At 45.1% G+C, this 27,315-nt stretch overlaps 1 protein-coding gene across 18 annotated transcripts in view; it reads left to right on the top strand.

The window, feature by feature from the left end:
• Positions 1-27,315, top strand: part of FIP1L1 (factor interacting with PAPOLA and CPSF1) — a 99,056-nt gene that overhangs the window by 60,660 nt on the left and 11,081 nt on the right. For 15 of the 18 annotated variants that reach the window (XM_050947661.1, XM_050947660.1, XM_050947664.1 and 12 more), the window contains one exon: positions 10,899-11,118. In XM_050947661.1, coding sequence (XP_050803618.1) covers positions 10,899-11,118 — 220 coding nt within the window. The remainder of the gene's footprint in view (positions 1-10,898; positions 11,119-27,315) is intronic. The other 3 variants (XM_050947662.1, XM_050947669.1, XM_050947665.1) reach the window with 1 other exon arrangement.

Genomic DNA, 27,315 nt, shown 5'->3' with positions numbered 1-27,315 from the left:
AGTGGAGTCCTGTTGGTTTCTCTCTTGGGTTTGTCTTGCAGTAGGAGGCTTCTGGGTACACGTCTGGCTCTGTTGATCTGTTTCCTTATTTCCTCTTGCGGGTATTGTAGTTTTGAGAATGCTTGGTGGAGATTTTGTAGGTGTTGGTCTCTGTCTGAGGGGTCAGAGCAGATGCGGTTGTACCTCAGTGCTTGGCTGTAGACAATGGATCGTGTGATGTGCCCGGGATGGAAGCTGGAGGCATGAAGGTAGGCATAGCGGTCGGTGGGTTTTCGATATAGGGTGGTGTTAATGTGACCATCACTTATTTGCACCGTGGTGTCAAGAAAGTGGACCTCCCGTGTAGATTGGTCCAGGCTGAGGTTGATGGTGGGGTGGAAGCTGTTGAAATCATGGTGGAATTTTTCCAGAGTCTCCTTCCCATGGGTCCAGATGATGAAGATGTCATCAATGTAGCGTAGATAGAGAAGGGGTGTGAGTGGACGAGAGCTGAGGAAGCGTTGTTCCAGGTCGGCCATGAAGATATTGGCATATTGTGGGGCCATGCGGGTGCCCATAGCAGTGCCACTGATCTGGAGATATATATTGTCATCAAATTTGAAATAGTTGTGTGTAAGTATAAAGGCACAGAGTTCAGCAGCCAGTTGTGCTGTGGCATCATCAGGGATAGTGTTCCTGACAGCTTGTATTCCATCTGTGTGTGGGATGTTTGTGTAGAGAGCCTCTACATCCATGGTGGCTAGGATGGTGTTTTCTGGGAGGTCACCAATGCATTGTAGTTTCCTCAGGAAATCAGTGGTGTCGCGGAGATAGCTGGGAGTGCTGGTGGCATAGGGTCTGAGTAGAGAGTCCATATATCCAGACAGTCCTTCGGTGAGAGTGCCAATGCCCGAGATGATGGGGCGTCCAGGATTTCCGGGTTTGTGGATCTTGGGTAGTAGATAGAATAACCCTGGTCGGGGCTCTAGGGGTATGTTGATTTCTTCTGGTGTTAGTGTAGGGAGTGTCCTGAGTAGATGCTGTAGTTTCTTAGTGTATTCCTCAGTGGGATCTGAGGGAAGTGGCCTGTAGAATTTGGTATTGGAGAGTTGTCTGGCTGCCTCCTTTTGATAGTCAGACCTGTTCATGATGACAACGGCACCTCCTTTATCAGCCTCTTTGATGATAATGTCAGGGTGGTTTCTGAGGCTGTGGATGGCATTGCGTTCTGCACGACTTAGGTTGTGAGGCAAGCGATGTTGTTGTTCCACGATTTCTGCCTGTGCACGCCGGCGGAAGCATTCAATGTATAGGTCCAGGCTGTCATTTCGACCCTCAGGAGGAGTCCATGTGGAGTTCTTTTTCTTGTGCTGTTGGTGGGAGGGCACCCGTGTATCAGTGCACTGTTCAGTGTTGTCCTGGAAGTATTCTTTGAGTCGGAGACGGCGAAAGTAGGCTTCCAGATCGCCACAAAACTGTATCATCAAAACTCCTATCTGCCACATGGGGCCACAACAGTGGTACCCCTAACCCACCCAGCAATATTGTCAATCTATCCAACTACACACTCAGCCCAGAAGAAAAGTCTGTCCTATCTCGGGGACTCTCTTTCTGCCCTGCCACCCCCACCAACATGATACAGTTTTGTGGCGATCTGGAAGCCTACTTTCGCCGTCTCCGACTCAAAGAATACTTCCAGGACAACACTGAACAGTGCACTGATACACGGGTGCCCTCCCACCAACAGCACAAGAAAAAGAACTCCACATGGACTCCTCCTGAGGGTCGAAATGACAGCCTGGACCTATACATTGAATGCTTCCGCCGGCGTGCACAGGCAGAAATCGTGGAACAACAACATCGCTTGCCTCACAACCTAAGTCGTGCAGAACGCAATGCCATCCACAGCCTCAGAAACCACCCTGACATTATCATCAAAGAGGCTGATAAAGGAGGTGCCGTTGTCATCATGAACAGGTCTGACTATCAAAAGGAGGCAGCCAGACAACTCTCCAATACCAAATTCTACAGGCCACTTCCCTCAGATCCCACTGAGGAATACACTAAGAAACTACAGCATCTACTCAGGACACTCCCTACACTAACACCAGAAGAAATCAACATACCCCTAGAGCCCCGACCAGGGTTATTCTATCTACTACCCAAGATCCACAAACCCGGAAATCCTGGACGCCCCATCATCTCGGGCATTGGCACTCTCACCGAAGGACTGTCTGGATATATGGACTCTCTACTCAGACCCTATGCCACCAGCACTCCCAGCTATCTCCGCGACACCACTGATTTCCTGAGGAAACTACAATGCATTGGTGACCTCCCAGAAAACACCATCCTAGCCACCATGGATGTAGAGGCTCTCTACACAAACATCCCACACACAGATGGAATACAAGCTGTCAGGAACACTATCCCTGATGATGCCACAGCACAACTGGCTGCTGAACTCTGTGCCTTTATACTTACACACAACTATTTCAAATTTGATGACAATATATATCTCCAGATCAGTGGCACTGCTATGGGCACCCGCATGGCCCCACAATATGCCAATATCTTCATGGCCGACCTGGAACAACGCTTCCTCAGCTCTCGTCCACTCACACCCCTTCTCTATCTACGCTACATTGATGACATCTTCATCATCTGGACCCATGGGAAGGAGACTCTGGAAAAATTCCACCATGATTTCAACAGCTTCCACCCCACCATCAACCTCAGCCTGGACCAATCTACACGGGAGGTCCACTTTCTTGACACCACGGTGCAAATAAGTGATGGTCACATTAACACCACCCTATATCGAAAACCCACCGACCGCTATGCCTACCTTCATGCCTCCAGCTTCCATCCCGGGCACATCACACGATCCATTGTCTACAGCCAAGCACTGAGGTACAACCGCATCTGCTCTGACCCCTCAGACAGAGACCAACACCTACAAAATCTCCACCAAGCATTCTCAAAACTACAATACCCGCAAGAGGAAATAAGGAAACAGATCAACAGAGCCAGACGTGTACCCAGAAGCCTCCTACTGCAAGACAAACCCAAGAGAGAAACCAACAGGACTCCACTGGCCATCACATACAGCCCCCAGCTAAAACCCCTCCAACGCATCATCAAGGATCTACAACCCATCCTGGACAATGATCCCACACTTTCACAGGCCTTGGGTGGCAGGCCAATCCTTGCCCACAGACAACCTGCCAACCTGAAACATATTCTCACCAGTGACTGCACACCACACCATAATAACTCTAGCTCAGGAACCAATCCATGCAACAAACCTCGATGCCAACTCTGCCCACATATCTACACCAGCGACACCATCACAGGACCTAACCAGATCAGCCACACCATCACTGGTTCATTCACCTGCACATCCACCAATGTAATATACGCCATCATATGCCAGCAATGCCCCTCTGCTATGTACATCGGCCAAACTGGACAGTCTCTACGGAAAAGGATAAATGGACACAAATCAGACATTAGGAATGGCAATATACAAAAACCTGTAGGAGAGCACTTCAACCTCCCTGGCCACACTATAGCAGACCTTAAGGTGGCCATCCTGCAGCAAAAAAACTTCAGGACCAGACTTCAAAGAGAAACTGCTGAGCTTCAGTTCATCTGCAAATTTGACACCATCAGCTCAGGATTGAACAAAGACTGTGAATGGCTTGCCAATTACAGAACCAGTTTCTCCTCTCTTGGTTTTCACACCTCAACTGCTAGAACAGGGCCTCATCCTCCCTGATTGAACTGACCTCGTTATCTCTAGCTTGCTTGCTAGCACACATATATATACCTGCCCTGGATATTTCCATTACATGCATCTGAGGAAGTGGGTATTCACCCACGAAAGCTCATGCTCCAAAACGTCTGTTAGTCTATAAGGTGCCACAGGATTCTTTGCTGCTTTTACAGATCCAGACTAACACGGCTACCCTCTGATACATAATACAGTAACTCCTCACTTAGTCGTCCTGGTTAACGTTGTTACGTTGCTGATCAGTTAGGGAACATGCTCATTTAAAGTTGTGTAATGCTCCCTTCTAACATCGTTTGGCAGCTGCCTGCTTTGTCTGCTGTTTTCAGGAGGAGCAGCGCCTTGCAGCTAGCTGGTGCGGGCTTGGACCTAGGGTGGACTGGCAGCCCGCTATCAGCTTCCCGCTCCCCTAAGTTCCCTATGCAGCAGCTGCCTGCAGTTCACCTGTGTCCCTCCCCCCACTACCATGTGCTGCTCCTGCCCTCTGCCTTGGAGCTGCTCTCTGAGACTCCTGCTTGCTGTGCCAGGGTTGGGGAGGAAGGAAGGAAGAGGGGGGCTAATGTCAGGGTGTCCCCCTGCTCCTGAACCCTTTACCCCATCTTCCATAGACTAGGGCTCAGGAGGGAGGGAGCTTGCAGCAGTTGTCCTCTCAGCAAGCTGATTTAATTAACAAGGCAGTGTACTTAAGAGAAATGCGTGTATCTCCCTCCATTTCTGCTGCCTTGCAGAGTGAGAGAGTTAACCCTTGAGGACTCAGCCAATTGCTAGTTCATCATTTAGCAGTAAGGGAAGTATCCCACCCTCTGACTCTTTTACCTCAATCAAGCTTCACAATCATCATCACTGTGTACCAGTATTAAATTGTTTCAAACTTATAGTGTGTGTGTAGTCTTTTGTCTGGTGAAAAAAATTTCCCGGGAACCTAACCCCCTTATTTACATTAATTCTTATGGGGAAATTGGATTCGCTTAACGTCGTTTCGCTTAAAGTCCCATTTTTCAGGAACGTTACTACGTTAAGTGAGGAGTTACTGTGTCTGGATTTTTTTCCTATTCTCTTCTCTTATTCTTTCTAACATGATCCATTGTGGTGAATCTCTCACTAGCGAAAACAAGATGGAAATGGCGCCCTCCTGAAACCTATGGCTGTTGCTTATTAAGCCAGTTGGAAAAGTTAACTAGAAAGGAACATGTGGTGCTTCCTCACCTCCTTCCCGCCTTCCCCCTCTCTCCCCCCCCCCCCGGCACATAGCTGACTCAGATGCCAGTAGCAAGTTTGAAACCCTAACTTTTGAGCATCACTTTTTATTTCAGAGACTAGGCATGTATTGTCTCCTTAAAACATGCAAATCCAGTACATGGTTTTTCCAGTTTCACAACTTCATTCTGAAAAAGCAAAATATTTTACCATTATCAAAATACTATACAAATTTTAATTGGATGGCTTCTCTGTATTTCTGTCTGTCAGAATTACTGTAACTTGAGAGAAAATGAGGGTCTTAGTTCTTGATCCCATTTACTAAAGGCACTGAAGTTTAAGAATTCATTTATAATTTATTAAGTCAGTTTTCTCATGTACATTTTAATTCTTCTAGGTTTAGCTCCTGGTTTTTAGTGTACATAAAATTTTTGTTTACTAAATGAACAAAATGTGCCATCAGTTTTCACTGGGGATATCTACAGTATTGAAAAAATAAGCTGCTTTTTTAGTGAATAGATTTGTCTTGGATACAGTACATATTTCATAACAAACTCCCTTGGTAATAGATGTCTTTCAGTCATTCTTTGAAGGTCAGTAGACTTGGACTTTGTCAGGCAAATGTGGAGAGTGAGTTTCTGCCACGTAGACCTCCTGTTACCTACCTGCAGATGTTCATGTGTAGGGGCTGTTAGCAAGAGGTTCCCACCTGATCTCAATTGTTGCAGCAGCGTATAAGGAGCGATTAATGTGGACCAAAACCATGCGGAGCTTTATAGACTATATCTTGCATTTGTACTCAGATGCAACTTGGAAGTTTACAATTTTTAGAGAACAAAATGTTCCCTATGGGTGACATAAAGTAGGGTGCTGTTATATTCTGCATTGGCCCTAGCTTCCCAAAAGGGTATTGAAATAATCTAATCTGTGGATCACAACTCAGAATTGACTGCCACAGTACACAGCTGTGGAGAAGTGGTTGTAAACATCTTAGCAGACTCAGATGGGAGAAATGTCACTTTTGCCTACAGATGCTGCCTCAGAAAACAAGAGTAATAGTATTTTTGGATTCCCAAAATTGTGGGCCTGCTTTGAAACAGGTGGTTGAGCCCCTTTAATAACAGGAGCCAAGTGCCAGCTTTGCAAACCCATCAGTTCCTTAGCCTGCTAGGACAAAGTATCTCCTCAGTTTTGTCTGGACTGAGCCTCAGACTGCTCATTTCTATTCATATTCTAACTTCTGGAAAAGTAGACACTGGACCATCTGTTTTTGAAAAAAAGCATCAGGCTGTGTTACCTGGATCCTGATTATTTCAGCCCAAATGTCTTGCTATCGTCTGTTCAACTGTCTGTGAGCCCACTAGAGAAGGGATAACAAATTTTGTGGAACCCTACACAAAAGAGCTCTCAGAAGAGTGATTGCTCAACATCACTCTTTGAAATCTGATTGAAAGGTGGGTTGGCTCAACATACTAGCCTGTCTCTGCAATCAGTAGCAAGACCAAAACCAAACAAAAACCCACTGTGATAGACAGCTATCAGAGTCTAACAGATACAAAAGAATCGCTTTAGTAGTTCAGAGTGGCATCTGTGCATTCCCAATATTGGTATAAGGCACCCTAATACCTCAGGACCAATAGAGGATCTCAGAAAGAGTCTAGAACTAAAACACTGATTCAGTAAGCTTGTGTAAGAAGCTCTGTCATCATGACTCTGGGCGACTTTTTCCTAAAAAGGTCTCCAAAGTCACAAGTAGTAAGTTGCTAATCCTCATTTGGTGCTGTAACCTGATACAAGACAACCCGTTTCTAATCAAGACTTTGCAAGTGGACCTTTTCAAAATAATTTCCAAAGGCTCAGGTTAAAAGTTCTTTGGATAGAGCCAAGGAAGGACTGGTGATCTTGAGAGGCTGCACAATGCAGAAAAGATTTCCAATAAAGATTCTGCCATCAGATCCAGCCAGAGTTTGGTGTGGTATACATCACTCGATCTTAGGGCGAAGGTGTGGACTAGTTGTCTCATTCATCCGAGTAAGGGTGCTCATCTGGTATCATCCGGCAGAAGAAAAAATCCCGAGAGACAATCTTTGAGGATGCTGTTGGAGGAGCATTGGATGACTGGAACGGTCAGTAATGCTGAACTCCAGTTACTTTCCCAAAGGGCAGAGGGACGGAATTGAAGGAAACCAGTCACAACCATGTGTTGAAGAAAGAAAGAGAAAGAAAGAAAGAGAAGCCTAAAGAAAACAAAAAATTCAACTGAATACAGATGCCTTCAGCATTAATTTAGGCAAAAATATTAATGCACTCAGTTACTCACCATAGAGAAAAGGCCTTAATGTTGCCAGGCATGTACAGTGGCCCACAAGGAGAGAAAGATATTGTAAAGATACTTTTGAAAATATGACATTTTTTAACATGAACGGTATGTTAAATATAAAAATATCACCCGTTTGAGAAAAATAATATATTTTCAGTATATCCCTATATATTTTCAATCATTTATGAACATATAGCTTGTAAAATGTTTTATGGAACATAGTGAATTGATATAATCAATATCATATTTACTTATTTTCTTTTTGATTACATAGTAGTTTAAACCAATTAAGCATATATTAGGGCTATATAAATGCTATTCTTTTATATGGTATACATTTGACAAAATAGGAATCTTGCTGTTTTCTACGCTCAAATAAGCACTTTTTTCATACTCTGCAAAACAACAGACTTCTCTTGCCACGATTCCTGCTGCTTTGACTTTTCTGATTTGAAGGGTGATTCTGTCTTAAATTATCAACTAAATATCTATTTTTACTCCTTAAGACCGTTTTTGAATGCATGGCAGAAGTTGGCCTACTATAATCAACTTCATTAATGTTGCTTGAACATACTAGATTTTTTAGACTGAATTTTATGAAGGAGATTATAAAGGAAGATGTTTAAAGGTGACCTTTAATGAGCAAAAAACTGACTTGTCTGGGGTTTTTTTGCTTCATAAGGTTTAAAAAATGCTTGCTAGTTCTCTTTTATAAATGAATGTTATAAAGGGCTTTTTATTTTTGATTTTGTTTTCCTGCTGGTGTTTTATCTTAGAATGTCAGGAATGTTGTCTAGCCTTCTTAGGCTTTTCTGGAAGTCTGAGACGTGGATTGTGAGCTCTTTTAGTTCTTAATTGAAAGGACCAGAGTTGCTTGAATCCTTAAGAAATACATCTTTTTCTCTTGAAAGTTGCAGTAGTATTCGTATTAACAAAAAACAAAATTTTAAACAGTTTAAAATCACTTAATTTCTCTGTCATAATGCTATCAGTTCTCCAGTTGTACATAGCATCTTCTAGGAAAAATGAGGTAGACGTGATCAGAATTTCTAAACTGATGCCCCTCTAACTGTGGGTTTTGAGGTGATGTTTACTCATAGGTCTGTGAGTACTGATACTCTTCCCAGTCTAATGTTCTCTATCCATTTAAAATGGAATTACAAATTTCGTGTTAGTATTGCAAAAAAGTTGTAACAGTTTTTTCTACAACACAAATAAGATCAGCTAATGTTTTGTTATTGTTCATGATATAGTATAGTCTTATTTGTATGAAAGCAGAGTTAGTCTCCAGCTGTATTGAGTAAATTACATACCTGAAATAACAATCACCAATCTTATTTGCTACTCCTCTCTCCCAATCTAGAAATGATCAGTAGTGTTGTTTCAATATGAAGTTTATTACAAATCCATCAAGAAGAAACAAAATATTTAAATTTGTTCTTAGTAGAAGACCCAAAATACTAATCTTGATTATGTTTGAAAGCAATTCTGTTTTTTAACTTCTTGCATGTTGAGAACTCTTACAGATGAAATCTGATTAGCTGCAATCAGAGCTATATAAAGCCAGAGCACTGGGTCACGTTAGGTCACTGAGATTCAAATGACATACTTTGCTTATGTCAGATGAATTTTCTGCGTATTTGTCTGGCAGGATATGGAAATCACTGTAGTTATTCCAGAGGGGGGAGCAGATAGAATCAGCCTGGATGTAGATTCCATAATAAGTAAAAATCATGACTGTTTGTGTTTTGCAACTTAATTTGTGTAAACAATATAATTTAGTAAATATAATTTCATATTTTTAAATCAGAATAGTCTCTCTCATCCAGTGTATTCAAGCCCTGGACACCATACATACCTTGTTGAAATCATGGCAAGTTAAGGAAATTAGCAGTCTTTAAAGTCCAGCTGTTTGTTTTGTATGTTTTGCTATTTCTAGTTGCTTTCCTTACATAGAAGAATTTCAGTTTTGGCAGCATAATAAACAAAACACTGTTGTGCTAAGATTTTTTTTAACTCCTCGTTTTCCCTATATTCCTAAACTCAAACATCAACTAATGTTTGTTCAGCATTTTGTAGATGTAAAGCACTGTATTGCTGCTGTTATGCATTATATGGGTTGTCACTGGAAGTAGTATTTTAAGGCTGAAGTTCCTTCTCCCTCCCTCCATCTTCCCCCTCTCAAAAGATCTTTTGTATTAGTTCAGGAGCCCTTGGCGAACCAGCATTTTACACTTCTGCTCAAGCACCTTGCTGCAGGCACATTCACAGGCATCTTAGACAAAGGAGATTGAACATGACTCTTGTAGAAACCGTTAGTGCTGCCTCTTCGTGCAGTTATGTAACACTTTATATTTTTGAAAGTTCTGTACAGTTAACTTGCCCTCATAACAACACATGAGTTAGATAAGTAGTATTCTATTTTACAAATGGAGTAAAGTGGTAAGTCACTGCAGTTAAACTGATTTACCTAAAACCACACAGTGAGTTGGTCGCAAAGCAGATAAGAGCACTCAGGAATTCCTAACTTTGAGACCCTAAGTCCACTAGAGAGTGCTGTGTCTCAGTAAAATAAAGCAGTCACTGTTGGGTAGAATGAGGTATTCCAGTTGCCCCATTGAGCATTATCTTAGGGCTACTAAGCCAGATCTCTAGTCATTTTGGTGTCTTCCTGACATCAGAGCATACTGGAGAGTCTTTCTATCCCACTGCTGGTTACAGAAAATTCTTGAGTGCAAGAGGATGTTTTCTTATCCGAAAGTCTGGTTAAAATTTTTCTCCTCTGAACAAGTATATTGTGTTTTACAAAAAGTCTTAAACTGAAGGACGTATTTCATTTTCTCAAAATGTAATATGTTTTAGTAGTAACTGGTTCTGGTGAACGTTTATTTGAATGGTATATTTGTATAAGATAAAATAATTATTTCCTTTAGCTAGTTATAATAGCTTCCCCAAGGCTAATTTACAGAAGGGACTTCCACATTTACTATTATGTTCTATAATTGGAAATGCTTTGAAAAATATACAGTGTAGAATATGAACTCTTGAGAGAAAATATGGAATGCAACTGTCAAAAATTGTACATTTAGTTGCAACTATTTTTATTTTGTGTACCTTTTTACTTCCATAATGTTTTTCTTTAAAATAATTAAACTGACCAAAGTAGGAAACACTCTTTCCTCCCCCTTTTTTGATTATGCTTTCAGAGCCACATCATTTAAAAGGTTCTATGTTTGTTCTGGCTGTTTTATTTCCATTTGTTTTGCAAGAGTAAAACTAAGCTAATCACATAAAAAAATCTGATCCTTCTTAGGAAGTGTTTGTGTGACTGTTTATTTGTAGTGACCTGGAATTCAGACATTCTGTATGATATATATCTGAAGAAACAATGTATACTGGTAACCATACATCCTCGGAATTAAAATGCAACAGAAGAGTGTCTGTGATCTTGGATTGCCATCATAGTCAATACTGTACCTAGTTTCAAGTAATATGTAGACTTGCGATGGAAAAATTGTGCATGTACAAAACTCTCTCTCATTTCAAGAGTGAATCATACTATATTTTACCAGCTTTTGTTCTTGCTAATACCAGCATTTTTTTCTTTAGTCACCTTTCCGCACCTTGCAGGTTCTGCTCCTTCGTGGCCTAGTCTTGTGGACACCAGCAAACAGTGGGATTATTATGCACGAAGAGAGAAAGATAGAGAACGAGAAAGAGAGAGAGACCGAGAGAGGGATCGTGATCGTGATCGTGATAGGGAACGAGAACGTACCAGAGAGAGAGACAGAGAACGTGATCACAGCCCAACTCCAAGTGTTTTCAACAGGTTAGTAATAAAATAGTTAACTATAATACTGTGTTTAAGTGTTGTGTCCATATTAGGTAGTGTGCTTCAACACTTAAAACCCTTGGTGTGCAGCTGTATGGTCTCAAGGGACGAGAGGATCTGAGTCTCCTTCTCCTTTGTTTTCTGTTGGAAACTAGCAAAAATTTCCAAATGTAGAACAGAAGTGTAAAAATATACTTTATGTCCTAACTACTTATAGGGCTGTAGGCATTAAGAATGTGATTTAAGCTTTGAGTATGAGGGAGAGAAGCAGCTCTTTGACCTCATTAATTCCAAAAACAACTGTGGAATCTGTGGGTTCTCTATTATTTTACAACTGGAATTTCTACTTCTTTTGTAAGAGCAATGTCCACCTACAGTTGACTAATTTGAAACAGTAGTATTACTGCATGCTAAAAACGGGTTGATTAGTTTGGTGGCTTTTGTGAGTAGTTGGGAATGAATAATATTCTGTCTAAGCTATTTATTTGTGAACTGCAGGCTTCACTAAAAGGTCAAGAACTTTTTGTTTTCAGACAGATAACTCCTTTGACATTTCAACTCTTCAATAATTTTTATTTTTTAAGTGATTAAACTTAGACACTACTGCTGTCTTCAATATGTCTTTGTGCACAAGAACAGAGCATTTAATGTTGAATTGGATGTGACACAAAGAAGTTGAGAGCTATAGGCTTAACTTAGTATAAACTTACTTTGCTTAGGCACTTTTTCATGCTTTTCTAATGGTTGCAAAATATTTTGGGATTAGTCCCTTGACTCTTCAGTTAATTGTTTTGATCAGTTTCGTGTTTACAGGATATACACATTAGCCATTAAATTGATTTTGGGACTGTCACCTTAATTGTTTTACGTTGCTGAACCTGAGCAGAACACAAGGAATTAATATTACCTTAGTTAAGAGAAATGTTGTTGTTTTTTAAGATCATCTTTATCAATCATTACAGGCATAAACTCATTGTTAAACACCTAAATTAGGTGCAAGAAAACTAGTTTTTATTTTGTGCAGACACTGACATTGTGGTGTTATGGTCCTGTACTGTGTCTGTGTTTTGTGTTACAAATTACAGGGTCAGTGTTTAAGAACTTAAGTCCAATTTAAACATCTGTTTCGCAGGCAGCTTGATTGAAGGCCAGAAAGAAGGCTGGTCATTCAAGGGTGCTTGAAATGAACCTTAATGACTTCCAGGCCCAGTGGAGTCTCTGTGTTGCTGCCAGAGATATCAGTAAAGGAGGGGGGAGAGGAGGCCTCAGCCTTTTTTTTTTTTTCTTTTTTTTTTTTCAATATGACTAAATTATCCACCATCTGCAGCAAAGCTGCTGCCACAATGCTATAAGGAACCAAGAGGCCCTTAACTAGTAAAAAATACATTTGGGAGTAACAGAGAAGGTGGGAGAAGATTTAAAAGGACATATAATTCACATCCAGTAATGTTGTTTTTTAAGATTATTTACAGTTTCATTCACTTTTCAAAAATAAAAACACCTGTGAGGAGGAAGAAGGGAACAAGAACTTCACACATCACAAAGATGCATTAATTTTCAAGGAAAGAATACTTACAATAGTGTCTTTCTTCCTCTCTGTTTAAAGCTACCAGAAACAATACTTCTGTGAGATTCAAAATAGGCATCATGTTTTGTGCAGGGAAAACTAAAATGAGGCTATATGGTCCTGCAAATGAAAAATCTGTGTTCTATTGCATTTCTTACCAGTGTAAGATAACCAGAGTGCATGTTACTGGAAATGTGCAAGTTAATGTGGTTTTAAAATGATCCCACAACCATCTTGCCACCTTCTTCCCATAGTACTCCCTCTGTACATGATAATTCAAATGATGCCTTCTTTCTTGGATTATAATCTCTTCAGGGCAAAGACCACATCTTACTTTCTGCTGAGGTACAATTTTAAAGTTAGTTATCACTAACAATGTAAAGTGCAAGTAATTGACTTCCTCCCTGTATTGGAACTCATTCTTAGCAGGGTATCTTATAAAGAATGAATTCTACCATTTAAATCAATATGAAGGGTTTTAGCAAAATTTATGATAAAACTTTCAAATATGGATGCCTTAAATTAGGTACCTAAATAGAAGTGGGATTTTCAGGTATGCTGAGCATCCTCAACTGTCATTGAAGTGAACAGCAGTTGTAGGTTCTCAGAATCTCTAAAATTATGCCCATTTCTGATTTGATGTCTAAATATAGATTCAGATGTTGACCTTTAGGCACCCATATTTGAAAATTGGGTATAAAATATGTGGATGTGTGTAATGGGGTGTACATTAACGTTTATTGTGTGTGTATGTTCAAATATGTGTGCGTGCACATGCAGTGGTATCACCTATATGATAAAATAGTGGAATCACGATAATTTTTTATTACAGAGTTCTGTGTATTGTCATACACCTTTGACTGCCCTCTATACACTAATCTATTTCTCATTGGGAATATTTCTGACAATCAGAATGTGAGCAGCTTCAAATATCCATAGTTTATTACTTTAAGCTACCTACCAGGCAGAGAAATGTTGGTTCCTTTTGTCTAACGTCATGGAATCTCTGCTCTTGCTCTGAAGATCCACTGATCCATTGCCCAAGGCTGTCTGTATTTGTTCAGTCCTACACCGGTGACTGGTTTTAAGGTCCAATATTACACAACTCTGCAGGGCAAAAAAATCAGCTTTAAATTATTGAAAAGGAGAATATGAGACATGTTTACCTGTCAGTTGTTGTTTTTGAGATACAGCAGAATAAAGATACAAAGGAGTAAGAAAATATAAGCTCTCCCTCTCTCAGGGTCACAGTGAGCTAGATTTAATTTGACATGTATAGCCAGAGAAAATTGTTATACGTACCAGGATCCAGGCATCTTTACACTTTAGGATGACTGAGGTGTGAGCAAGATAAAAAAGCATTTACAATTTTAGGTTGTGTGAGAGGAAATTGAATAACTCCAGAGATGGACAGGAATGATGATAGTAGGCAGATATAGGTAACAATAGCTATTGTACAGAGAATAAACTATTCCACTTCTCCTCATCTCTCCCCTCCCAATGGCACATCTAATCAGCCATTTCATTGTTGAATTGCTGATGTAGTCCAGTGCTGTGTGCCTGATGGAATGATGGATTGTCATAGTTTTAATGACAAAAAGGGTAACCATTACGAAGGACTTGGATCTTGGAGAGGAGGGAAGGTAATATGGTTGAGTCTCAGACATGTGTCCTGCTTAGGCGGCTAGAAAGAAACTGGTACAGGAGTCCATTCTAGAAATCTAGGATATTGCTTTTTTTACTGTAACAACATGGATTGTATTTGTCTGGAATTAACTTTTACAAAGTTTGACTAAATATGCTAAGCATACAGTTTTTTCCTAATCTAATTGTATTGCTCTGTTTTAATTTTTTGGTTTTTTTTACCTATAACCAAGATGGCTTTAGACTGAAAATATCACGCAGACCAAGTTGAAGAGGTAGAATAATTTCAACCTCTTAAGAAGAGATAGCGAAAGGAAGCTTGTCTGGATCCTATCACACTTGGATTTCTCTGTTAAAAAGAGCACTGGTTAAATATTAGATTCTTTTTTGAGTGGTGTCTCTAGGGTTGCTTCACTTTGTGAGTGCTGGTGTTCTTCGAGTGCTTGCTCATATCCATTCCAGTTAGATGTGCACATGCCGTGTGCACGTTCGTTGGAAGATTTTTACCCTAGCAGCACTCGGTGGGTCGGCTGGGCGCTCCCTGGAGTGGCACCGCTATGGCACTGGATATATACCCCTGCCGACCCGATCGTCCCTCAGTTCTTTCTTATCGCCCGTATCGGTCATTGGAACAGTGGAGTGCGGCTTAGCTGATCTCCACCTCCCTAGCTATTCGCTCTTTTCTAATCATTATTGTGTATATAGTTCAATTTTCTATAGTTATAGTTAGTTTTATTAGTCCTTTTAAGTAGTTCTTGTATATTGTTAAGAGGGATCGGGGATTAGCCCCTTCCCCTCACCCGGTATCGGGGCCCATGCCTGGTTCACCGGGCTTCAAACTGTGCTCAGGCTGTCATAGGCCAATGCCCACAGGAGACCCTCATGACTCCTGCCTCAAGTGCTTGAGTGAATCCCATCTCACAGACAAGTGCCGCATCTGCAAGGCCTTCAAGCCCTGGACGAAAAAGGAGCGGGACATTCGTCTCAAGCAGCTCCTGATGGAGGCAGCTCTCACTCCTCCACAGTCGGCACCGACCACCGCACCGGGGAGAAGTGTCTCTTCCACACCAGAGCGCATGGGCACTCCGAAGGCCCCTGGGCACCAGCCATCACCGGCCAAGGATCCTGCCCGGCACCGCTCTCTCTCCCCAAGGATCAAGAAACACAAGACTCCTGCAGCTCCCGTGCCTACGCCGCAGTTGGAGTGCCCACCTAAGTCGGACCGCCTGGCACCGTCAACTGCCACGGCACCAACATCTTCTGCGCAATTGATTCCAGTCTTGCAAGAGCCGTCGAGTCCGGTGCCCACCAGCTTCCCGGCGCACGCCGTGGTTGAGCTTATTGTGCCCTCCACGCCGGAGACATTCTCTGCAGCAAGGGAATTGATTGCCCTGACGGAGCCGGAGCTGCCTCAACCCCCAGCACCTCCGGTGCGAGTTGTGCAATCAATGGGCAAGCCCGCCGTGCTGAGACCATCCTCGCCCAGTACCGCTGAATGACGCCAGTCATGATCAAGGTCCCGCAGACATTCTCGGTCCCGTCACCGATCCTGGTCCCGACGCCGCTCGCAGTCCCGGTACCGCTCTCCATCTAGGTACCGGTCGTACTTGTGGCACCATTCGAGATCCTGATTGCCAACCCGATACTCTCGGCACCGATCCAGGTCCCGGCACCGCTCACGGCACCGTACCTCTCGCAGCCAATCTCAATGTTGTAATTCGAGGCCCTGGTCCACCTCCCAGCACCGCGCCGGTCGCAGGTCCTGGTCTCATTCTCAGTGCCGGTCTGACTCCTGGTACCGTTCTCTGGTGCCGCGTGGAGACGGATCGACCAGAAACAGAGACCCTCCCCAAGCAGTTTCAGCTCCTCCGTGGCCATCTCAGCATGCCTCTGTATCATCCCATGCGGACAGTGCTTCCTATGGTGATTCAGATACACACAGCCGGGTCATCCAAGGGACGCACAGCCCTGACCAGGGACCTCATCAGTGGTCCTTTTGGACGCCTTGGGCATATCACCAAGCCCAAGGCGAACCCACTTTACCATCACGCTCCGTTCCTTCAGAGCACCGCGTGCCAGAGGCCACTGTCAGCCGACCTCCCCCTGCTGGTACGGAGGAAGTTCCCATCCACGCACTGGATCCACATGTCCCACCGGCCCCGGATGTCCCCCTTGATCAGGAGTCCATCCAGGACCCACTCGTCCCAGGACTTTCATCATCTTCTTCCCCGGGTGAAGCGGTAGCAGGGACATCATCATCTGGCCCGCCTCCAGTTGACCTCAGGTCACACCAGGATCTCCTGCCGCCCAGAATATCAACTTGCCAATAGAGGAGGTTCCAGAGGTTGAGGACCCGGTGATAGATATATTATTGGTGGAGGCACCAACCCAAGCGGCCTTACCGTTCATTCATTCCATCCAAGCTAAGGCAGATACCATCTGGCAGTCACCGGCATCTATCCCGCCCACAGCCAGAGGGGTTGAACGGAAATACATGGTGCCCTCCAAAGGGTACGAGTACTTATATATGCACCCTCCTCCCTGCTCATTGGTTGTACAGTCCGTCAATGAACGGGAGCGTCATGGCCAGCAAGCCCCTGCCCCAAAATCTAAGGAGGCTAGGTGAATGGATTTGTTGGGACGTAAAATCTATTCAGCAGGAGGCCTCCAACTCAGGGTAGCGAATCAACAAGCCCTGCTTAGTAGGTACAATTACAACACCTGGGAGGCAGTAGGGAAATTCACAGAGCTGGTCCTGCAACACTCTCACCAGGAATTTACGGCAGTATTGGATGAAGGAAAGAAAGTGGTGCGGACCTCTTTACAGGCCTCGCTGGACGCCACCGATTCAGCAGCCAGAACGGTCATCTCTGGAATCGCCGTGCGACATATATCGTGGCTTCAGGTGTCAGGCCTGCCACCTGAACTTCAGCACACTATACAAGACTTAACATTTGATGGCCAGGGCCTGTTCTCACAGAAGACGGACCCTAGGCTACAGAGTCTGAAAGACAATCGGGTGATTATGCGTTCGCTTGGAATGCATACGCCACAGACTCAAAGAAGGTCCTTCTGCACCCAACCTCAACACCCTTACCCCCCACCTAGGCCAAGACAAGATTTTGCCAGAAGGCAAGGTCGGGCCAACCTCAGGCGTCACTCTGGACCTCAAGGGGGTAAAAATACCAGTCCCGCCAAGCCAACAATGGGACCCAAATCAAACTTTGGAGGGGGCGCCCAAGAGCAGTGTACCAGTTGTCTCCCAGAATCCTTTTCTGTTTTACAACCGCCTTTCCTCATTCCTCCCTGCGTGGCCCAATTAACCTCGGATCGTTGGGTCCTACGCATGGTGGAGTTGGGATACCACCTCCAGTTTATTTCACCTCCTCCCTTCCGACCCCCCTCCTCGTCCCTCTTCAGGGACCCCTGTCATGAGGATTTCCTCCTGCAAGAGGTACAGAAGCTCCTTACGATGGGAGCTATAAAGGAGGTACCGAAGGAATTAAGGGGCAAGGGGTTTTATTCCCGATATTTCCTAATCCCCAAAGCAAAAGGAGGCCTCAGGCCTATCCTAGACCTGCGAGGAGTGAACAAGTTCATGAAAAAGTTCAAGTTCCGCATGGTATCCCTGGGGACCATCATCCCTTCCTTGGATCCCGGAGATTGGTACGCCGCTCTCGATATGAAGGACTCGTATTTCCCCATTGCCATTTACCCTCTGCACAGACGGTATCTACAGTTTGTGGTGAACCATCAACACTTTCAGTTTGCGGTCCTGCCATTTGGCTTCTCTGCAGCCCCTCGGGTATTCACGAAGTGCATGGCGGTAGTCGCCGCCTCCTTCCGCCGTTGTCGAATACGTGTCTTCCCATACCTCGACGACTGGCTCATTCGAGGGACCTCAGAGGCACAAGTCACCAGTCATGTGGGCATCGTCAAGGACCTATTCATGCGACTAGGCCTGATGATCGGTCTGGAGAAATCTACTCTAGTGCCTACACAAAGAATAGAGTTCATTGGGGCCATTCTGGACTCCAGTCTTGCAACGGCCAGTTTACCACTACCCTGTTTTCAGACAATAGTATCACTTATACAAAGACTTCAAAACTTCCCATGACCTCGGCTCGCACTTGCCTCGGCCTCCTCAGTCACATGGCTGCATGCACATTCGTGACAAAGCACGCCAGACTGCGCATGCGCCCCCTTCAAACTTGGCTCGCCTCAGCCTACCGCCCAGGCAGGGACGCCATAGACATGGTGGTCACCTTTCCTCCGAACATCCTAGACTCCCTTGACTGGTGGCTGACACCATCCCTGGTGTGCGCAAGCCTTCCGTTCCATCCACCATAGCCCTCCACGTCCCTGACAATGGACGCGTCATCTCTTCGCTGGGGTGCTCACCTAGGACACCTTCGCACTCAAGGCCTTTGTTCGCCTCGGGAGTTGGTGTTATACATAAATGTCCGAGAACTGAGAGCAGTCCGCCTGGCTTGCCAGACGTTCCAGCGCCATCTAATGGGTCGTTGTGTGTCAGTGTTTACGGACAACGCAACGGCCATGTATTATATAAAAAAGCAGGGAGGGACACGATCCTCCCCCCTTTGTCAGGTGGTGATACAATTATGGGACTTCTGCGTAGCCCACTCAATAGACCTGGTAGCATCCTTTCTCCCAGGAGCCCAGAACACTCTGGCAGATCAACTAAGCAGATCCTTCTTCTCTCACGAGTGGTTAGTCCGTCCGGACATGCTCCGTTCTGTCTTCCGGAAGTGAGGGTTTCCCCACATAGACCTCTTTGCCTCCAGAGAGAACAGGAAATGCCAGGTGTTCTGTTCCCTGCAAGGTCGCTCCTCGGGCTCCCGTTCGGACACATTCCTAATTCCGTGGAAAGGACACCTCTTGTATGCCTTTCCTCCGTTTTCACTCGTCCACAGAGTCCTACTCAAGCTCCGCAGGGACAGAGCTCACCTAATCCTGATAGCTCCGGCATGGCCGAAACAGCATTGGTACACCCTGTTGCTCGACCTCTCGGTGGCAGACTCGATCCCCCTGCCACTCTGGCCGGACCTCATAACACAGGACTTTGGCAGGCTTCACCACCCGGACCTGCAATCCCTTCATCTGACAGCATGGCTGCTGTCTGGTTGAGCCAGTCCGAATTGCGTTGTTCCGCACCGGTACAACAGGTGCTGTTAGGAAGCAGACAGCCTTCCATGCGGATGACATATCTCACCAAGGGGAAGCGCTTCTCCCACTGGTGTGATCAGCGTAACTTTACTCCCGGACGCGTATCTGTCCTCATTATCTTGGATTATTTATGGACCCTCAAAGAGCAGGGTTTGGCGGTCTCTTCTTTAAGGGTTCATCTTGAAGCTATTTCCGCCTTCCACCTGGGGGAAAGTAGCAGTTCAATCTTTTCTCACTCCATGGTTTCCAGGTTCCTTAAGGGATTGGAGTGATTGTACCCTCAAGTCAAACGCCCGACCCCTACCTGGGATCTAAACCTGGTGTTAGCTAGGCTTATGAGTCCCCCCTTCGAGCCTCTAGCCACATGCTCGCTGCTGTACCTTTCCTGGAAGACAGCCTTCCTCGTCGTTATCACCTCAGCTAGGCGAGTCTCAGAACTTCGAGCTTTGACAGCAGATCCCCCGTATACGGTCTTCCACAAGGACAAGGTACATCTGCGACCTCACCCAGCATTCTTCCCTAAGGTGGTGTCTGCCTTCCACATTAATCAGGACATCTTTCTACCATTCTTTTTCCCAAAGCCGCACTCTTCGCGTCGGGAACAGCTGCATACTTTGGATGTCCGCAGGGCTCTTGCCTTTTATATCGAGAGGACCAAACCCTTCCGACGTTCGCCTCAGCTCTTTGTAGCTGTCGCAGAGCGGATGAAAGGCATGCTGGTCTCTTCCCAAAGAATTTCATCTTGGGTAACATCCTGTATCCTGGCATGCTATGACTTGGCTCACGTTTCGGCTAGCCATCTCACCGCCCATTCTACTCGGGCTCAAGCCTCATCTGCCACTTTCCTGGCCCATGTTCCCATCCAGGAAATATGTCGCGCTGCTACCTGGTCTTCCATCTGCACCTTTGCATTGCACTACGCGTTGGTTCAGCAGTCCAGAGATGATGCAGCCTTTAGCTCAGCGGTCTTACATTCCTCAACATCTCACTCCGACCCCACCGCCTAGGTCAGGCTTGGGAATCACCTAACTGGAATGGATATGAGCAAGCACTCGAAGAAGAAAAAACGGTTACTCACCTTTGTAACTGTTGTTCTTTGAGATGTGTTGCTCATATCCATTCCAAACCCGCCCTCCTTCCCCGCTGTCGGAGTAGCCATCAAGAAGGAACTGAGGGACAATCGGGTAGGCAGGGGTATATATCTGGCGCCATAGTGGTGCCACTCCAGGGAGCGCACAGCCAACCCACCGAGTGTTGCTAGGGTAAAAATCTTCCGACGAACATGCACGCGGCGCGTGCACACCTAACTGGAATGGATACGAGCAACACATCTCAAAGAACAACAGTTGCAAAGGTGAGTAACTGTCTTTATCTGTGCCTAGGATTGGAGATCTTCGGTAGCAGTGCCTGTTGGGCTCATCCCTGTCACATGCTCATCCCCGTCACACACACTGAGTGACATCTATATACCACTGTGCGACCCAACATCAGTCAGTTCCTTCTCAACTGTCCTTGATCTGGGACAGAGCCTCTAGCAGAGCTCTTCATTGCTTGTTGTAATTCCTTTAAATGTTTTAGGTTTCCATTTAAGATAGTTGTTATCAGTTTTTCTGCCTCTTTTATTCTCCCTCTCTGTTATTTCCTAGTAGAGATTCCAGAGTCCTTCCCATTCGTGAAGTTCTCCCCTCACGGGACTATACCTGGATCCCCTGGCTTTAAAAGATGCCTCCCTTGAGTGATGGGCACTCCCGGTGCATTTTGGGTGTGGGAGAGGAGCACATATATCAGCAGTTGCTCCCGCTGCCTTAATTTAAAGGCATAAACCAGAAAAGACTCTGACCTCAAACTCAGGTTAAGTATGATGAAGAACACATTATGGCCTGCCTCAGACCCTTGTCCTGAGACCTCTTTTCTGCAGCACTCACCCCCCGTGGTATCATCAACTGCTGACCCCGACTCCTCGCATGCTGTGAAGGGAGTCTGCTCTCTCCTGTCCAGAAGACAAAGTGTGCATTCCAGGCTCACTCTCCAAGGAGCCACCCCCAAAAAGACCATCCCAGCGAGACCTGTGGCTGCCATGTCTTCTTCACTGAGATGTAGCTGTTCTGACCGCGTGAGTACCTCCGGTACCAGCGCTATTGGCAGGCCCAAAGACCCTAAGAGGGCAGGACAACATGAGAGGATTCCACCGTGTGAGACCAACAAGGGTAATGCAAAAACCTTCAAGTTGGCTCTGCCTTCCGTACCAAAATATATGGCTCGGAGTGCCTCAGCATGGCCGAAACCACCAGCACCGCAGAGGCCCTCAGCATCGATGAGGCTTTCAGCACCACCTGGTGGCCATTCACCAAGCTACACTCTGTCTGCCGTACCACTGATACCGACAGGCTTCACACTAATGCCTCATTCTAGGACATCTCAACACATGATGCCAATGATGCTTACGCCGGTACCTCAGGAGTTTAGGTTCCCGAGAGACCTGGCAGTTTCTGACGCCCTGGAGTAGACTCTCCTTCAGACTGAACTACCATGATCCACGTCTCTCTCCCAGAAATGCATGCACTACCACACTCTCCCTCACCTTCTAGAACTGTCTCCCCTCCTACCCCCCTCCAGTGGGGAGGAAGAAGAGGACGACAAAGACTACGCCACTGCACAACCTTCCATCATATCCCACAGCATGGTGTATCGTAAATCCTATACACATCCCCAATAACAGGAGTGAACAACTGAACCAGGTCCTTAGTATGGGCACCTGTGGACGGCACCTAACATGCCTATTCCCCCACAATGGCCATATTGGGACCCATGGGCTGTGTATAGTCAATCCTTTCCTCAACCATCCTCTCACAAGAGGGCATTAAATAGTCGCTCTTCATCTTCCTCGCTATCCAGGCCCCTGGAGCCAAAGCTAGAATTTCTGAAGGAGCAAGCAGTGGATTTAGAGGAAGAAAGCAGATCACTGGCCAACATCTTGTTCTCTCCAATCATGCCACCACCTCCCACTACAGATGACTTCAGACACTTACAAGAACTCTTTCAATACAGACAAGTGTAGCGGACACTCTGCAGATCCCACTAGAGGAAGTCTGTGAGCAACAACATAAGTTGTTAGATATCTTACAGATCTTCACATCAGCAAGAATCACGATTCTTGTCAACGAAGCCATATTAGACCTAGTTAAGGTAATCTGGCAGATCCCTGCATCCATACCACCAGTCTGCAAACGGGTGGACAAAAAAGATATCCTTGCAAAAAAGAGATCTTTTTTTTCCCACCCTACTCCTAATTCCCTCATAGTCAATGCAGTGAACGAGAGAGGGAAACAACATTCTTGGCTAACCCCCTACAATAAAGAATGAAAGAGGCTGGACCTCTTCAGCTGCAGGGCCTCCTCATCCACTACACTCCTGTTCAGGATTGCTACTTACGAGGCGCTTCTATAAAATATAACCATTTGCATTAGTCTAAGTTCACTGACTTCTTGCAACATATCCTGGACAGCAAGAAGGAGCTATTTCAGGCACTCATAACTAAAAGACAGCTGTTGGGACAAACAGTGCTACTGGCCCCTCTGGATGCTCCCGACACTGCAGCCCAATCCATAGCCACAGCTACAGTCATGAGACATGCCTCGTGGCTACATCTATGGGGGTTTCCCAAAGTAGTACAGACCACAGTGGAGGATATCCCGTTTGGGGGTCCCAAACTTTTCACTGAGCATACTGACAAGTCCCTTCATTCCCTGAAGAATTTGAGGGCAACACTATGCTCCCTCAGCGTTTAGACACCAACACCAAAACAAAAACAAGGTAGATATCAAACTATTGCTAGTTCTTGTCCTCCACTTTTTGGCCTCTAACGATACTACAGCCCACAACATAGATGCCAGAGACCCCCTCCTAAACATAAGCAGGGACCAGCTCAGTCAACTGCTCCTCATCCTTCCACCTCCAAGCAGCAGTTTTGAAAGTTAGGTTGAGGCCCTGAGAGCTCTCCCCCTGAATCAAATGCAGTAACCATCCACATTATCTCACCAGTTTGGCAGCTGTTCATGGAATATCAAGGTTGAAAGGGACCTCAGGATGTCATCTAGTCCAACCCCCTGGTCAAAGCAGGACCAATCCCCAGATCCCTAAACGGCCCCCTCAAGGATTGAACTCCTCCCCCCAAATATATGGCAATATACCTATCTCATAGAACTGGAAGGAACCCCGAAATGTCATCGAGTCCAGCCTCCTGCCTTCACTAGCAGGACCAAGTACTGATTTTGCCTCAGATTCCCAAGTAGCCTTCTCAAGGATTGAACTCATAACCCTGGGTTTAGCAGGCCAGTGCTCAAACCACTGAGCTCTCTCTCCCCATGGCAGACAGTCACCTCCAACAAGTGGGTATTGGAAATTATAGACAAGAAATACTCCATTCCTTTCCTCTCCCTCCCATACACCCATCTCCCTTTCCGTCCCTCTTCAGGAACCTTTCTCACAACCATATGGGAGGAAATAAGCCACCTTCTGCAACTGGGAGCCATAGAACTAGTCCTGTTCCATCACAGAGGGAAAGGCTTTTATTCCAACTACTTCATAATAAAAAAGAACAACAGTGGATGGAGACCTATCCTCAATTTGAAGTACCTCAACAAGTTAAAATGCAGTGCTTCAAGATAGTTGCGTTAGTAATTGATAATCCCAGCTTTGCAACATGAAGACTGGCTCTCAGCCCTCGATCTCCAAGATGCATATTCCGCATCTCTATACACCCTTTAGACAGACAGTTTCTCAGATTTGCCCTATGATTGGACCATTATCCATACAAGGTACTATCCTTTGGCCTTTCTACAGCTCCCAGAATTTTTACATCAATAGGTTAAGGGGAATCCAGGTCTCAGTCCCTATGCACTGAAGCCCATAAGGTTGTGGAAAAGGTGTATCCGACACGGTATCCATATCTCTGCCATGTACCTATCTGGCCACCAGAACACCACAGCAGACTCACCAAGCAAGAAGTTCTCACAAAATCACAAGTGGGAGATACACCCGCCAACTCTACAGACTATTTTCAACCAATGGGGGTTTCCGAGCATAGATCTGTTCGCCACACCGCACAATGCCAAATGCTCACATTTATGCATGAGGGCGGGTCTTGGCCACCAATCCCTCGGTGACACCTGCCTTATTGTATGGAACGCACCTCTTCTATATGCCTTTCCACTCTTTCCCCTTTTTTTCAGAGTACTGCACAAGATACAAGTAGAATAGGGCAGAGTCATTCTGATAGCTCCGAACTGGCCCCAGTAAATATGGTACCCCTATTTCCTGTGCATGGTGGTCTGTCCTGCTGTAACCCTTCATCTGGAGCCACACCTCCTCAGCATGCAGGCACAGTTCTCCACCCCAACCTGAAAATTCTTCATCTGAAGGCCTGATTCCTTCATGGTTCCAGCTCCTGAGATGACCTGCTTTATAGACATACAGGAAATCCTTTAAAATAGTAGAGGTGCAACCACTCGCTAGACTTAACCACACAAATGAAAAGATTCCAATCCTAGTAAAAGCAGCAAAGAGTCCTGTGGCACTTTATAGGCTAACAGACGTTTTGGAGTATGAGCTTTCGTGGGTGAATACCCACTTTGTCGGATGCATGTAGTGGAAATTTCCAGGGGCAGGTATATATATGCAAGCAATCTAGAGATAATGAGGTTAGTTCAATCAGGGAGGATGAGGCCCTGTTCTAGCAGTTGAAGTGTGAAAACCAAGGGAGGAGAAACTGGTTTTGTAGTTGGCAAGCCATTCACAGTCTTTGTTTAACCCTGAGCTGATGGTGTCAAATTTGCAGATGAACTGAAGCTCAGCAGTTTTTCTTTGAAATCTGGTCCTGAAGTGTGTTTGCTGCAGGATGGCCACCTTAAGATCTGCTCTAGTGTGGCCAGGAAGGTTGAAGTGTTCTCCTACAGGTTTTTGTATATTGCCATTCCTAATATCCGATTTATGTCCATTTATCCTTTTCCGTAAAGACTATCCAGTTTGGCCGATGTACATAGCAGAGGGGCATTGCTGGCATATGATGGCGTATATTATATTGATGGACGTGCAGGTTAATGAACCGGTGATGGTGTGGCTGATCTGGTTAGGTCCTGTGATGGTGTCGCTGGTGTAGATATGTGGGCAGAGTTGGCATCAAGGTTTGTTGCATGGATTGGTTCCTGAGCTAGAGTTACTATGGTGCAGTATGCAGTTACTGGTGAGAATATGTTTCAGGTTGGCAGGTTGTCTGTGGGTGAGGACTGGCCTGCCACCCAGGGCCTGTGAAAATGTGGGATCATTGTCCAGGATGGGTTGTAGATCCCTGATGATGCGTTGGAGGAGTTTTAGCTGGGGAGTGTATGTGATGGCCAGTGGAGTCCTGTTGGTTTCTTTCTTGGGTTTGTCTTGCAGTAAGAGGCTTCTGGATACACCTCTGGCTCTGTTGATCTGTTTCCTTATTTCCTCGTGCGGGTATTGTAGTTTTGAGAATGCTTGGTGGAGATCTTGTAGGTGTTGGTCTCTGTCTGAGGGTCACACCTCAACTGCTGGAACAGGACCTCATCCTCCCTGATTGAACTAACCTCGTTATCTCTAGCTTGCTTGCGTATATATACCTGCCCCTGGAAATTTCCACTACATGCATCACCCACGAAAGCTCATGCTCCAAAACGTCTGTTAGTCTGTAAGGCACCACAGGACTCTTAGTCTGGATCTGTAAAAGCAGCTAACACAGCTACCCCTCTGATACTCCAATCCTAGTGTGACACTAAGCATACTCCAGTGCTTCATGCTCCTCTGCCACTCATTCTGGACTACATTCTCAAACTGAAGAAATCTGGACTCTCTTTGAACTCTATTTGTGTACATGTGGCTGCCATCACCACCTTCCACTGCATAGTAGAAGACCATTGCATTTTTACCCATCCTATGACAAAACGATTTCTAAGGGCCTCCAAAATATTCTGAAGTTCAAGATTCAACCCCGTCTTGGACCTTATCTTAGTCCTAGGCTGCTTCACCAACTCCTCATTTGAACTCATGGCCTCTTGTTCCTATATCCACCTGCCTATGCAAATGCCTTTCTCATCTGCTCAATGAGTGGGTAAAACAGGTGCCCTCATGGTGCGTACCTCGTATACAATCATCTACAAGAATACGGTCACATTACGACCCAACCTGAAATTTTTACCCAAAGTCCTTTCACTTGAACCAATCGCTCCACCTTCCATCATTCTTTCCCAAGCTATATAAAAACAAACATGAGGCAATGCTACACACACTGGAAGTAAGTGAGCCATACCCTTCTACCTCAAATGACCTAAATCATTCAGACACTCACTGCACTTATTCCTTTCTACAGCTGAAATGTCAAAAGGATCTGCAATATCAAAGCAAAGATTTTCAAAATGGATGTCTCAATGCATTCACCATTGCTATGAACAAGATAATCTACAAACCTCAGCGGGAACTCAAACATATTCTTCCTAATTGCTGTCCATCTCAATAGCCTTCCTGAATAACATGCCCTGAATAATGGACATTTGTAGGACTGCTACTTGGGCTTCCTCGAACATGTTCACACAACATTATGTGATCATGCATGATTCAACATCCGATACGTTACTAGGACACACAGTCCTATCTTCACTCTTCAATACTACTCCGAAGCCTCAACCTTCCAACACTGCTAAAATGAAGCACCCATAGGGACACCACTCAAAAAGGAGAGAAGGTTACTCACCTTGTGCAGTAACTGTGTTACTTCAAGATGT

Source organism: Gopherus flavomarginatus, chromosome 3 (genome assembly GCF_025201925.1).
Source record: "Gopherus flavomarginatus isolate rGopFla2 chromosome 3, rGopFla2.mat.asm, whole genome shotgun sequence".
Taxonomy (NCBI): domain Eukaryota; kingdom Metazoa; phylum Chordata; order Testudines; family Testudinidae; genus Gopherus; species Gopherus flavomarginatus.
This window is presented reverse-complemented; position numbering and strand designations above follow the sequence as displayed.